General features: G+C 58.8%; 1 protein-coding gene across 1 annotated transcript in view; it reads left to right on the forward strand.

The window, feature by feature from the left end:
* Positions 1–266: 266 nt before the first annotated feature.
* Positions 267–13,878, forward strand: part of LOC136305527 (protein Wiz-like) — a 35,750-nt gene continuing 22,138 nt past the window's right edge. Inside the window, 2 exon segments of the mRNA XM_066208785.1 lie at positions 267–670; positions 8,553–9,010. Of these exon segments, the coding sequence (XP_066064882.1) occupies positions 267–670; positions 8,553–9,010 (862 nt within the window).

A 13,878-nucleotide genomic window follows, 5' to 3' on the forward strand; every position in this document is an offset into this window, starting at 1 on the left:
CCGTCCCCTCGCTCCGCCCCGGCCCCGACCTTCCCCTCACACCCCCAACATGGCGGCGCGGCGGCGCCGTCGCGCTCCGAAGACGTCACGACCGCGCCGCTCCCCCTCCCACCCGGAAGGTCCGGGCCACACGACCCCCCTCCCTCCGCCACTCTCAACATGGCGGCGCGCTCCCTCCGCTGACGTCATCGCGGCGCGCCGCCGGCCGAGGGCGGCGGCGGCGGCTCCGGCGGGGCGGGCGCGGGGGGACGGGGGGCGGCCCCAACATGGCGGCGGCGGCGGCGGCGGCGGCTCCTCCCGCTTCCCCGCCGGGCCCCGCTCCCTCCCCGGGCCCCTCACCCCCGCCGGGCCCCCGTTCGCCGCCGCCGCCCCCCCCCTCAAGATGTCGGCGGCGGCCCGGCGGTCGCGCGCGGCGTGACGTAGTCAGGCCCCGCCGGCGGGAGGGGGGCGGGGGAGCGGCCGGAGCGGCGCAGGCAGGACCGGGACCGGGAGCGGAACCGGGAGCGGGAGCGGAACCGACAGCGGCGGCGGGCGGAGCTCCGGGGCGGCTCTTCAGGGCGGCATGGCCCCGGCGCGGCGGCGGCGGCGGAGCGGGCCCCGGCCGGGCGCGGGGCGGCGGTGTCGCTGAGCGGGAGCAGCTCCGCGGGCGCGGCCCCGGGGGGCCGGTGCGGTGAGTGCCCGGGCCGGGGGGCCCGGCGGGCCGGGAGGGCACCGGGAGCCGGGCCGGGGGTCGGGGGCGGAGCGGAGGAGGCGCTGACACCCCCCCGACCCCCTCGTACCGGCCCCGTCCCGGGTGCTGAAAGGCGGAGGGGGGCACGCGGGGACACCGGGGACGGCGGGGGGAGCGCGGCCGGGCCGCGGCGGCTCCCGGGGACGGGGTGCGGCGGCCGTGGCGGCCGAGGGCACCGCGGGGGCATCCAGGGGACGGCGGGACCGTGACGGGCGGGCTCCGGCGGGGTCCGTGAGGGGATCCGGGTGAGGAGGGGTCCGTGAGGGGTCCGTGAGGGGATCCAGGTGAGGAGGGTCCGTGAGGGGATCGTGAGGGGATCCGGGTGAGGAGGGTCCGTGAGGGGATCCGGGGGTCCGGAGACGTCCGTGAGGGGACACGGGTGAGGGGGGAACCATGAGGGGTCCGTGAGGGGACACGGTGAGGAGGGGTCCGTGAGGGGATCGTGAGGAGGATCCGTGAGGGGACACGGTGAGGAGGGGTCCGTGAGGGGATCGTGAGGGGATCCAGGTGAGGAGGGGTCCGTGAGGGGTCCGTGAGGGGACAGTGAGGAGGATCCGTGAGGGGACACCGGAACAGCGTCACCGTGAGGAGGATCCGTGAGGGGACACGGTGAGGAGGGGTCCGTGAGGGGATCGTGAGGGGTCCGTGAGGGGATCCAGGTGAGGAGGGTCCGTGAGGGGATCGTGAGGGATCCGTGAGGGGATCCAGGTGAGGAGGGTCCGTGAGGGGATCGTGAGGAGGATCCAGGTGAGGAGGATCCGTGAGGGGTCCGTGAGGAGGATCCGTGAGGGGACACGGTGAGGAGGGGTCCGTGAGGAGATCGTGAGGGGATCGTGAGGAGGATCCGTGAGGGGATCCGGGGGTCCGGAGACGTCCGTGAGGGGACACGGGTGAGGGGGGAACCATGAGGGGTCCGTGAGGGGACACGGTGAGGAGGGGATCGTGTGGGGATCCACTTGAGGAGGGGTCCGTGAGGGGATTGTGAGGGGATCGTGAGGGGACACGGGAACGGGGTCACCGTGAGGGGATCCAGGTGACGGGGGAACCGTGAGGGGACCGTGAGGAGGATCTGTGAGGGGACACGGGAACGGGGGGACCGTGAGGGGAGAACCGGGAGGAGGATCCATGAGGGGATCGTGAGGGGATCCAGGTGAGGAGGGGACCGTGAGGGGTCCGGGAGGGGATCCAGGTGAGGAGGGTCCATGAGGGGACCGTGAGGGGATCCAGGTGAGGAGGGTCCATGAGGGGACCGTGAGGGGATCCAGGTGAGGAGGGGACCGTGAGGGGACCGTGAGGGGATCCAGGTGAGGAGGGGACCGTGAGGGGTCCGTGAGGGGATCCAGGTGAAGAGGGTCCGTGAGGGGTCCGTGAGGGGATCCAGGTGAGGGAACCATGATGGGGGGGGTTGTGAGGGGATCCAGGTGAGGAGGGTCCGTGAGGGGACCGTGAGGGGATCCAGGTGAGGTGGGGAATGTGAGGGGTCCGTGAGGGGATCCAGGTGAGGGAACCATGGTGGGGGGGGTTGTGAGGGGATCCAGGTGAGGGGAGCTGAGTTGAGGGAGGGTCTCGGTGTCTGGGAGGGGTCCCAGGAGTCTGGGACAGGTAAGGGGGGGGTCTGTGGTGGGTCCAGGTGGATCCAGGTGTGCATGGGGGGGGTCTGTGAGTGGATCCAGGTGTGCAGGGTGGGGCTGTTGGGGGGGTCCAGGTGGATCCAGGTGTGCGGGGAGGCGGGGCTCTATGAGGGGCTCCAGGTGTATTCAGGTGTGCAGGGTGGGGCTGTAGGGGGTTCCAGGTGTGCGGGGGGGCTCCAGGTGTGTCCAGGTGTGCGGGGGGGGGCTCCAGGTGTGTCCAGGTGTGCGGGGGGGCTCCAGGTGTGTCCAGGTGTGCGGAGGGGGGGCTCCAGGTGTGTCCAGGTGTGCGGGGGGGCTCCAGGTGTGTCCAGGTGTGCGGAGGGGGGGCTCCAGGTGTGTCCAGGTGTGCGGGGGGGCTCCAGGTGTGTCCAGGTGTGCGGGGGGGGGGGCTCCAGGTGTGTCCAGGTGTGCGGGGGGGCTCCAGGTGTGTCCAGGTGTGCGGAGGGGGGGCTCCAGGTGTGTCCAGGTGTGCGGGGGGGCTCCAGGTGTGTCCAGGTGTGCGGGGGGGGGGCTCCAGGTGTGTCCAGGTGTGCGGGGGGGGGGCTCCAGGTGTGTCCAGGTGTGCAGGGTGGGGCTCCAGGTGTGTCCAGGTGTGCAGGGTGGGGCTGTAGGGGGCTCCAGGTGTGCGGGGGGGGGGCTCCAGGTGTGTCCAGGTGTGCGGGGGGGGGGGCTCCAGGTGTGTCCAGGTGTGCGGGGGGGCTCCAGGTGTGTCCAGGTGTGCAGGGTGGGGCTCCAGGTGGATCCAGGTGTGCAGGGTGGGGCTCCAGGTGTGTCCAGGTGTGCAGGGTGGGGCTCCAGGTGTGTCCAGGTGTGCGGGGGGGCTCCAGGTGTGTCCAGGTGTGCGGGGGGGGGGCTCCAGGTGTGTCCAGGTGTGCGGGGGGCTCCAGGTGTGTCCAGGAGAAGCCCCAAGCCGGGCGCTGGGCAGGGCAGGCTCTGCACGGGGAACCCCTCGGAGCAGCTCTGGGATGGTCCAGCACCTCCTGGCTCACCTCGGATCGTCCTGGAAGCCCTTGGAGCGGCTTTGGAATCCTCGCAGCCCCTCGGGACCTCGTGGGTCATCTTGGGGATCATCCCGGTCCCTTAAAGCAGCTTTGGGATCATCCCGGACCTCGAGCCTTTCCTTTGGGATCGTCCTGGAACCCTTTGGATCATCTCTGGAATCGTCCCGGCCCCCCGGAGCGGCCTTGGGATCGTCCTGGGTCACCTTTGGGGTCGTCCCCGAGCTGCTTGGATCACCTTTGGGATCACCCTGGAACGCCTCGGATCGTCTCCGGGATCGTCCCAGCCCCTTGGAGCAGTTTTGGGATCATCCTGGATCACCTTTGGGATCACCCCGGTCCCTTGGATCACCTTTGGGATCACCCTGGATCACTTTCGGGATCATCCTGGTCCCTTGGATCACCTTTGGGATCCTCCTGGACTTCTTGGATCACCTTTGGGATCCTCCTGGATCACTTTTGGGATCATCCAGCACCTCTGGAGCGGCTTTGGGATCATCCTGGATCACCTTTGGGATCATCCCGGTCCCTTGGATCACCTTTGGGATCCTCCTGGATCACTTTTGGGATCATCCAGCACCTCTGGAGCGGCTTTGGGATCATCCTGGATCACCTTTGGGATCATCCCGGTCCCTTGGATCACCTTTGGGATCCTCCTGGATCACCTTTGGGATCATCCCGGTCCCTTGGATCACCTTTGGGATCATCCTGGATCATCTTTGGGATCCTCCTGGATCACTTTTGGGATCATCCAGCACCTCTGGAGCAGCTTTGGGATCATCCCAGACCTCCTGGATCACCTTTGGGATCGTCCTGGACCATCTGGAGCCGCTTTGGGACCCCAGAGCCCCGAAATCCCGAGGATCCCAAACATCCCCCGGCGCAGGAATTTCGGGATTCTCGGAGCAGCTCGGGATTGATCCAGAATGGGGAGAAAAAAGCCAAGTTCGGGTCAAACCGGCTCCAGCTTCCACGGGAAAATTCCCAAAAATGGTTTGGGGTCGCGTTTGGGGCTTCCCCCCTCCCGCTTGGGGACAAAAAAAATCCGGGGAAAAAAAAACAACGAGGGAAAACTTGGGGAAAATGGTAAAAAAAAAAAAAGGAGCCAAACGAGGGAAAAAAATTCCAAAAACAATTCCGGGAGCTTGGGAACGTGGCCGTGACCTGGAGGAGGAGGAGGATGCGCCCTGGAATGTGTGGGATCCTCAGCCCTGGCCTGGAGGAGGAGAGAATTCCAATTCCTCCGGGTTCTTTGCTTGGTGTCAGAGGAGGAAAAACAACCAGCCCCGAAAGAGGAGATTTGGGGCTTTTGGAGCCGTTCCCGTGGGTTTATCCCAGGAAAAACCGGGAAAAAAAATGGGAATTTTTTATTGGGGGGGAAAAAAACGTTCCTGAAATCCACTCAGCCCCCGGGTGGAATCGGGAGGGGAAAATGCGGGTTGGGGTCGTCTTTTCTCGGGAAAAACGGGGAAAAACGAGGGGAAAGCAGCGGCTTTTGGGTGTGCCGGGGTCCTGGGAGTTCCACGCTGAGGGAGAAATTGGGAAAGCCGCCGGAAAGGTCGCCGGAAAATCGGGAAAAGTCGCTGGAGAATCGGGAGAAGTCGGGAAAACCCGGCAGCTTCGACACGATACCGAGTTTTGGGATGAGAGCGTCCCCAAGAGCTGGGTTTTTGGGATGAGAGCTGGGTTTTTGGGAAGAGAGCTGGGTTTTTGGGATGAGAGCTGGGTTTTTGGGAAGAGAGCTGGGTTTTTGGGATGGGAGCTGGGTTTTTGGGAAGAGAGCTGGGTTTTTGGGAAGAGAGCTGGGTTTTTGGGAAGAGAGCTGGGTTTTTGGGACGAGAACATCCATTTTTGGGATGCTGCCCATGGAAAATCCCTAAAAACCAAAGGTGGCTGGAGCACCTGGGATTAAAACCCGGGATTTGCTCCGGGCTTGGGATTTACTCAAGGTTTGGGATTTGCTTTGGATTTGGGAGTTACTCCGGCTTTGGGATTTGGGATTTACTCCAGGTTTGGGATTTACTCCGCCTTTGGGAGTTACTCTGGATTTGGAATTTACTCCAGATCCAGGATTTGCTCCGTGTTTGGGATTTGGGATTTACTCCGGATTTGAGGTTTGCTCTGGATTTGGGATTTGCTCCAGGTTTGGGATTTACTCCGGATTTGGGATTTCAGCTTTTCTCTGGATTCAGGGCTTTAGGATTTGCTCCAGGTTTGGGATTTGCTCTGGATTTGGGGTTTGGGATTTGCTCTCTGTTTGGGATTTACTCCGGATTTGGGATTTGGGATTTGCTCCAGGTTTGGGATTTGCGCCAGGTTTGGGATTTGCACTGGGTTTGGGGTTTGGGATTTGCTCCAGGTTTGGGATTTGAGGTTTGCTCTGGAGTTGGGATTTACTCCAGGTTTGGGATTTGGGATTTGCTCTCTGTTTGGGATTTACTCCAGATTTGGGATTTGCCCCAGGTTTGGGATTTACTCCGGATTTGGGATTTCAGCTTTTCTCTGGATTCGGGGCTTTAGGATTTGCTCTGGGTTTGGGATTTGGGATTTGCTCCAGATTTGGGATTTGCTCTGGGTTTGGGGTTTGGGATTTGCTCTGGGTTTGGGGTTTGGGATTTGCTCCAGGTTTGGGATTTGCTCTCGGTTTGGGGTTTGGGATTTGCCCCAGGTTTGGGATTTGCTCTGGGTGTGGGGTTTGGGATTTGCTCCAGGTTTGGGATTTGCTCTCGGTTTGGGGTTTGGGATTTGCCCCAGGTTTGGGGTTTGCTCTGGGTTTGGGGTTTGGGATTTGCTCCAGGTTTGGGATTTGCTCTGGGTTTGGGGTTTGGGATTTGCCCCAGGTTTGGGATTTGCTCTGGGTTTGGGGTTTGGGATTTGCTGGGACTTTGGGATTCGCTCCGGGTTTGGGCTGAGCCGCAGGTTTAGGATCCTCTCCCCGTTGTCCGCCCTCGCGACGGGGAGGAATCCTGCTCCAGCCGCAGTAATTCCCCGGCCGTTTGCCTTCCGCACCTTGCAGGTATTTTTAGGCTCTTCCCGGGTAAATTTAGCTCCTTCTCGGCTCCCTCCTGAGCCTTTATCCTCCCGGAGCCGAGAATTCCCGGCTTTTAGCGCCTCTTCCCTCCCCTGTATCCCGATTTTCCCTCCCGGAGCCGAGAATTCCCGGCTTTTAGCGCCTCTTCCCTCCCCTGTATCCCGATTTTCCCTCCCGGAGCCGAGAATTCCCGGCTTTTAGCGCCTCTTCCCTCCCCTGTATCCCGATTTTCCCTCCCGGAGCCGAGAATTCCCGGCTTTTAGCGCCTCTTCCCTCCCCTGTATCCCGATTTTCCCCTTCCCTGCTCCAGGACCCGCCTTTATTTCTCCCGGATTGTTTTAAATCCCGGGGTTTGGGGCGGGAAAAGGTGATTTTGGGATCTTTATTTCTCAGGAATTGTTTTAATTCCCAGTTTTTTGGGCAGGAAAAGGTGATTTTGGGATCTTTATTTCTCAGGAATTGTTTTAATTCCCAGTTTTTGGACAGGAAAAGGTGATTTTGGGATCTTTATTTCTCAGGAATTGTTTTAATTCCCAGTTTTTGGGGCGGGAAAAGGTGATTTTGGGATCTTTATTTCTCAGGAATTGTTTTAATTCCCAGTTTTTGGGGCGGGAAAAGGTGATTTTGGGATCTTTATTTCTCAGGAATTGTTTTAATTCCCAGTTTTTTGGGCAGGAAAAGGTGATTTTGGGATCTTTATTTCTCAGGAATTGTTTTAATTCCCAGGTTTTGGGGCGGGAAAAGGTGATTTTGGGATCTTTATTTCTCAGGAATTGTTTTAATTCCCAGTTTTTGGGCAGGAAAAGGTGATTTTGGGATCTTTATTTCTCAGGAATTGTTTTAATTCCCAGTTTTTGGGGCGGGAAAAGTACAATAAACGGGAATTTGTTTTCAGAGAAGATGATTTTCGGGGGGAGATTTGGGCAGCTTTTGGTGACCCCAAAACCGGGAACGTTCCCGGCTCCTCCTCACCCAAACTCAGCCTCTTCTCCCTCATTTGCTCCTCGTTTTTTTCCCTCTTTTTCCTCATTTTCTCCTCATTTTTTTCTCATTTCCTCCTGGTTTCCTCCTCATTTTCTTCTCACTTTCTCTATTTTTCTCTCGCTTTCTCCTGGTTTTCTCCTGGTTTTCTCCACGTTTTCTTCCGGTTTTCTTCTCACTTTCTCCTGGTTTTTCCCTCACTTTCTCTGCTTTTCTCTCATTTTCTCCTCATTTTCTCTTCCCTTTCTCTGTTTTCTTCCTCATTTTCTCCTGGTTTTCTCCTGTTTTCTTCCTCATTTTCTCCTCATTTTCTCTTGGTTTTCTCTTCGTTTTCTCCTCACTTTCTCTTCATTTTCTCCTCATTTTCCCCTGGTTTTCTGCTGGTTTTTTCCTCATTTTCTCCTCACCTTCTCCTCGTTTTCTCCTCATTTTCTCTTGATTTTCTCCTGGTTTTCTCCTTTTCTCCTCATTTTCTCCTCCCTTTCTCTGTTTTTCTCTCATTTTCCCCTGGTTTTCTTTTCATTTTCTCCTGGTTTTCTCCTGGTTTTCTCCTGGTTTTCTCCTCATTTTCTCCTGGTTTTCTCCTGTTTTTTTCCTCGTTTTCTCCTCGTTTTCTCCTGGTTTTCCCCTGGTTTTCTCCTGGTTTTCTCCTCACTTTCTCCTCATTTTCTCCTCCCTTTCTCTGTTTTTCTCTCATTTTCTCCTGGTTTTCTCCTGGTTTTCTCCTGGTTTTCTCCTGGTTTTCTCCTCATTTTCTCCTGGTTTTCTCCTGGTTTTCTCCTGGTTTTCTCCTGGTTTTCTCCTGGTTTTCTCCTGGTTTTCTCCTCATTTTCTCCTGGTTTTCTCCTGGTTTTCTCCTGGTTTTCTCCTGTTTTTTTCCTGGTTTTCTCCTGGTTTTCTCCTGGTTTTCTCCTGGTTTTCTCCTGGTTTTCTCCTCACTTTCTCCTCATTTTCTCCTCCCTTTCTCTGTTTTTTTCTCATTCCCCCTGGTTTTCTCCTGGTTTTCTCCTGGTTTTCTCCTCATTTTCTCCTGGTTTTCTCCTGGTTTTCTCCTCACTTTCTCCTCATTTTCTCCTCCCTTTCTCTGTTTTTCTCTCATTCCCCCTGGTTTTCTCTCAATTCTCTCCTCCTTTTCCCCTGGTGTTCCCCTCACGCTCTCTGTCGTTTCCTCTCTCCCCCAGGTTGTGCCGGCAGTCCCTGCAGTGCCGGCGCCGCGCTCCGTCCCGAGCGGCCCTGCAGGAGCAGCGCCAGCACCGCCATCACCATCACCACCATCACCATCACCAGCAGGTGCGGGATCCGCAGCAGGTGCAGGAACAGCAGCAGCAGCGTCGGCAGCAGCGGCTCCCCGGCATGGAGAGGAGCGTCCCGGAGCTCCCCATGCCCCCTCAGCCCAACCCGGAGCCCCGCGGCTTCCTCCCGCGGGACGCCAAAACCGCCGCGGAGCCGCCGGCGGAGCCGCGGGGGGCGCCGGCGGGGACGGAGCTGGAGGAGGAGCCGGCGGGGTTCTACGGCGCCGAGGAGCCGCCGGCGGCCGCCGGGAGCCGGGAGGGGAAGGAGCCCCGGGAGGAGCCCGATTTCTTCTCCTCGCTGGCCCGCCACGAGCCCGACGTGGCGCTGGAGGCTCACCACGAGGCCGGTGAGTGGCCGGGGGCGCCGGTGCCGGCGCTTGGGGCTTGTGGGCGGTGGAGCCGCGATGGTTTGGGGTGGGCCGTTGGCTTGGAGATGGTGTTGGTTCTTGCGGTGTTGACTCTCTCGGACATGCCGTTGGATGTGTTGGTGGTGGCCTTGGTTGTTTTGGTGTTGGTTGTTTTGGTGACGGTGTTGGTTGTTCTGGAGATGATTTTGACTCTCTTGGTGATGGTGTTGGTTGTTTTGGTGACGCCGTTCGTTGTTTTGGTGATACTGGTTGTCTTGGTGATGGCGTTGGTTCTCTTGGTGATGATGTTGGTTGTTTCGGCGTTGGTTGTTCCGCTGATGGCGTTGGTCTTTTCGGTGACGGCGTTGGCTCTCTCTCGGCATTAGCCGTTTCAGCGGTGACGTTGGCCGTTTCGTTGACGTTGTTGGTTGTCTCGATGGTGGTGTTGGTTGTTCAGGTGACGATGCCAACACCAACGCTCTTGGCGGTGGTGTTGGGTCTCTCGGCGTTGGTTGTTTCGGGGATGGTGTTGCCTCTCTCTTGCTGTTGGTTCTCCTGGTGACGGTGTTGGTTGTTTCCGGGATGGTGTCGATCCTCTTGGTGATGCTGTTGGTTGCTTTGGTATTGGTTGTTTCGGTGATGCTGTTGGTTCTCTTGGTGACGGCGTTGGTTCGCTCTCGGTGTTGGTTCTCCTGGCGTTGACTCTTGGAGACGGTCTTGGCTCTCTTGGTGTCGGTTCTTGGTGATGGTGTTGACTTTTGGCATTGACTCTCCTGGCGTTGGCGTTGGCTCTCTTGGCGATGGTTTTGGCTCTCTTGGCGATGGTTTTGGCTCTCTTGGCGATGGTTTTGGTTCTCTTGGTGATGCTGTTGTTTCCCTTGGTGACATTCTCGGTTCTCTTGGTGACATTCTCGGGTCTCTGGGTGACGCTGTCGTTCCGTTGGTGACATTTTCCGTTCTCTCGGTGACGCCGTTGTCGCCTCAGCGGCACTCTCGGTTCTCCTGGTGACATTGCGGTCACACCCTTCTCCCTCTCCCAGCCGTGGGCGGGGCTGGTTGGGGGCAGGTTTGGGGTCGGGGTGGGCTCAGGGTGCGGTTGTGGTTGTGGTCGGGGGGGCTGGAGCCGGGTTTGGGGTCACTGGGTGTGGTTGGAGCCATCCTTGGCGGCTTTGGGGCCGTGTTTGGGGTGTTTGGGGCCGTGTTTGGGGTGTTTGGGGTGTTTGGGGTGTTTGGGGCTGTGTTTGGGGTGTCTGGGCCCATTTTTGGGGTCAGGGGGTGTTTGGGGCCATGTTTGGGGTGTCTGGACCCATGTTTGGGGTGTCTGGGCCCATTTTTGGGGTGTTTGGGGCCGTGTTTGGGGTGTTTGGGGTGTCTGGGCCCATGTTTGGGGTGTTTGGGGCTGTGTTTGGGGTGTTTGGGCCCATGTTTGGGGGGTTTGGGGCCGTGTTTGGGGTGTCTGGGCCCATGTTTGGGGTCTTTGGGGCCGTGTTTGGGGTGTTTGGGGTGTCTGGGCCCATGTTTGGGGTGTCTGGGCCCATGTTTGGGGTGTCTGGACCCATGTTTGGGGTGTTTGGGGTGTCTGGGCCCATGTTTGGGGTGTCTGGGCCCATGTTTGGGGTGTCTGGACCCATGTTTGGGGTGTTTGGGGTGTCTGGGCCCATGTTTGGGGTGTCTGTGGCTGTATTTGGGGTCACTGAGGGCGTTTGGGGTCTTTGGGGCCGTGTTTGGGGTGTTTTGGATGTTTGGAGCCGTGTTTGGGGTCTGCTTGCTCCGACCCTGGAGGATGAACTTTGTCCTGGATTGTGGGGTGAGCCGAGAGCTCCAGGTGTCCCCGAAGCCCAGATCGCATCGGGAACCGTCCCGGTGAGCTTTGGGGTCGGTTTGGGGTCAGTTTGGGGTCTGGGGTCTGTTTGGGGTCTGGGGTCTGTTTGGGGTCTGTTTGGGGTCGGTTTGGGGTCTGTTTGGGGTCTGTTTGGGGTCTGTTTGGGGTCTGTTTGGGGTCTGTTTGGGGTCTGTTTGGGGTCTGTTTGGGGTCTGTTTGGGGTCTGGGGTCGGTTTGGGGTCTGTTTGGGGTCAGTTTGGGGTCTGTTTGGGGTCTGGGGTCTGGGGTCTGTTTGGGGTCTGTTTGGGGTCTGTTTGGGGTCTGTTTGGGGTCGGTTTGGGGTCTGGGGTCGGTTTGGGGTCTGTTTGGGGTCTGTTTGGGGTCTGTTTGGGGTCGGTTTGGGGTCTGGGGTCTGTTTGGGGTCTGTTTGGGGTCTGTTTGGGGTCTGTTTGGGGTCAGTTTGGGGTCTGTTTGGGGTCTGGGGTCTGTTTGGGGTCTGTTTGGGGTCAGTTTGGGGTCTGTTTGGGGTCTGTTTGGGGTCTGTTTGGGGTCTGTTTGGGGTCTGTTTGGGGTCGGTTTGGGGTCTGTTTGGGGTCTGTTTGGGGTCAGTTTGGGGTCTGTTTGGGGTCTGGGGTCTGTTTGGGGTCTGTTTGGGGTCAGTTTGGGGTCTGTTTGGGGTCTGTTTGGGGTCTGTTTGGGGTCTGTTTGGGGTCGGTTTGGGGTCTGGGGTCTGTTTGGGGTCTGTTTGGGGTCGGTTTGGGGTCTGTTTGGGGTCTGTTTGGGGTCTGTTTGGGGTCGGTTTGGGGTCGGTTTGGGGTCGGTTTGGGGTTTGTTTGGGGTCTGTTTGGGGTCGGTTTGGGGTCGGTTTGGGGTCTGTTTGGGGTCGGTTTGGGGTCAGTTTGGGGTCTGTTTGGGGTCTGTTTGGGGTCTGTTTGGGGTCGGTTTGGGGTCTGTTTGGGGTCTGTTTGGGGTCTGTTTGGGGTCTGGGGTCGGTTTGGGGTCTGTTTGGGGTCAGTTTGGGGTCGGTTTGGGGTCTGGGGTCTGTTTGGGGTCTGTTTGGGGTCAGTTTGGGGTCGGTTTGGGGTCTGGGGTCTGTTTGGGGTCTGTTTGGGGTCAGTTTGGGGTCTGTTTGGGGTCGGTTTGGGGTCGGTTTGGGGTCTGTTTGGGGTCTGTTTGGGGTCGGTTTGGGGTCTGGGGTCTGTTTGGGGTCTGTTTGGGGTCAGTTTGGGGTCGGTTTGGGGTCTGGGGTCTGTTTGGGGTCTGTTTGGGGTCAGTTTGGGGTCTGTTTGGGGTCGGTTTGGGGTCTGGGGTCGGTTTGGGGTCTGTTTGGGGTCAGTTTGGGGTCGGTTTGGGGTCTGGGGTCTGTTTGGGGTCTGTTTGGGGTCAGTTTGGGGTCGGTTTGGGGTCTGGGGTCTGTTTGGGGTCTGTTTGGGGTCTGTTTGGGGTCAGTTTGGGGTCGGTTTGGGGTCTGGGGTCTGTTTGGGGTCTGTTTGGGGTCAGTTTGGGGTCGGTTTGGGGTTTGTTTGGGGTCTGTTTGGGGTCAGTTTGGGGTCTGTTTGGGGTCAGTTTGGGGTCGGTTTGGGGTCTGTTTGGGGTCAGTTTGGGGTCTGTTTGGGGTCTGTTTGGGGTCTGTTTGGGGTCTGTTTGGGGTCGGTTTGGGGTCTGTTTGGGGTCAGTTTGGGGTCTGTTTGGGGTCGGTTTGGGGTCTGTTTGGGGTCGGTTTGGGGTCTGTTTGGGGTCGGTTTGGGGTCAGTTTGGGGTCTGTTTGGGGTCAGTTTGGGGTCTGTTTGGGGTCTGTTTGGGGTCAGTTTGGGGTCTGTTTGGGGTCAGTTTGGGGTCTGTTTGGGGTCTGTTTGGGGTCTGTTTGGGGTCTGTTTGGGGTCGGTTTGGGGTCGGTTTGGGGTCGGTTTGGGGTCTGGGGTCTGTTTGGGGTCAGTTTGGGGTCTGTTTGGGGTCGGTTTGGGGTCAGTTTGGGATCTCTTTGGGGTCGGTTTGGGGTCAGTTTGGGGTCAGTTTGGGGTCAGTTTGGGGTCAGTTTGGGGTCAGTTTGGGGTCAGTTTGGGGTCTGTTTGGGGTCTGTTTGGGGTCGGTTTGGGGTCGGTTTGGGGTCGGTTTGGGGTCGGTTTGGGGTCTGTTTGGGGTCAGTTTGGGGTCTGTTTGGGGTCGGTTTGGGGTCAGTTTGGGATCTCTTTGGGGTCTGTTTGGGGTCTGTTTGGGGTCAGTTTGGGGTCAGTTTGGGGTCTGTTTGGGGTCTGTTTGGGGTCTGTTTGGGGTCTGTTTGGGGTCGGTTTGGGGTCGGTTTGGGGTCGGTTTGGGGTCGGTTTGGGGTCTGTTTGGGGTCAGTTTGGGGTCTGTTTGGGGTCGGTTTGGGGTCAGTTTGGGATCTCTTTGGGGTCTGTTTGGGGTCTGTTTGGGGTCAGTTTGGGGTCGGTTTGGGGTCGGTTTGGGGTCTGTTTGGGGTCAGTTTGGGGTCGGTTTGGGGTCGGTTTGGGGTCAGTTTGGGATCTCTTTGGGGTCAGTTTGGGGTCAGTTTGGGGTCGGTTTGGGGTTTGGGGTCGGTTTGGGGTCAGTTTGGGGTCGGTTTGGGGTCGGTTTGGGGTCGGTTTGGGGTCTGTTTGGGGTCAGTTTGGGGTCTGTTTGGGGTCTGTTTGGGGTCTGTTTGGGGTCGGTTTGGGGTTTGTTTGGGGTCAGTTTGGGGTCTGTTTGGGGTCGGTTTGGGGTCGGTTTGGGGTCAGTTTGGGGTCGGTTTGGGGTCTGGGGTCAGTTTGGGGTCTGTTTGGGGTCTGTTTGGGGTCAGTTTGGGGTCGGTTTGGGGTCAGTTTGGGGTCGGTTTGGGGTCAGTTTGGGGTCGGTTTGGGGTCTGTTTGGGGTCGGTTTGGGGTTTGTTTGGGGTCCATGAGGTCCGGATCCAATTTTGGGGATTTTTTTATCCCAACAACTTGGGATTTCTTTACCCCAAATCCCATCCGCCACCGTGCCCGTCCTGCCCAGGTTATAAATACCGCCCCCAAATCCCAAAATCCCAAATCCCAAATCCCAAACCTGG

Source organism: Chamaea fasciata, unplaced genomic scaffold (assembly GCF_029207755.1).
Source record: "Chamaea fasciata isolate MVZ Bird 193981 ecotype frontalis unplaced genomic scaffold, bChaFas1.0.hap1 SCAF_467, whole genome shotgun sequence".
NCBI lineage: Eukaryota > Metazoa > Chordata > Aves > Passeriformes > Sylviidae > Chamaea > Chamaea fasciata.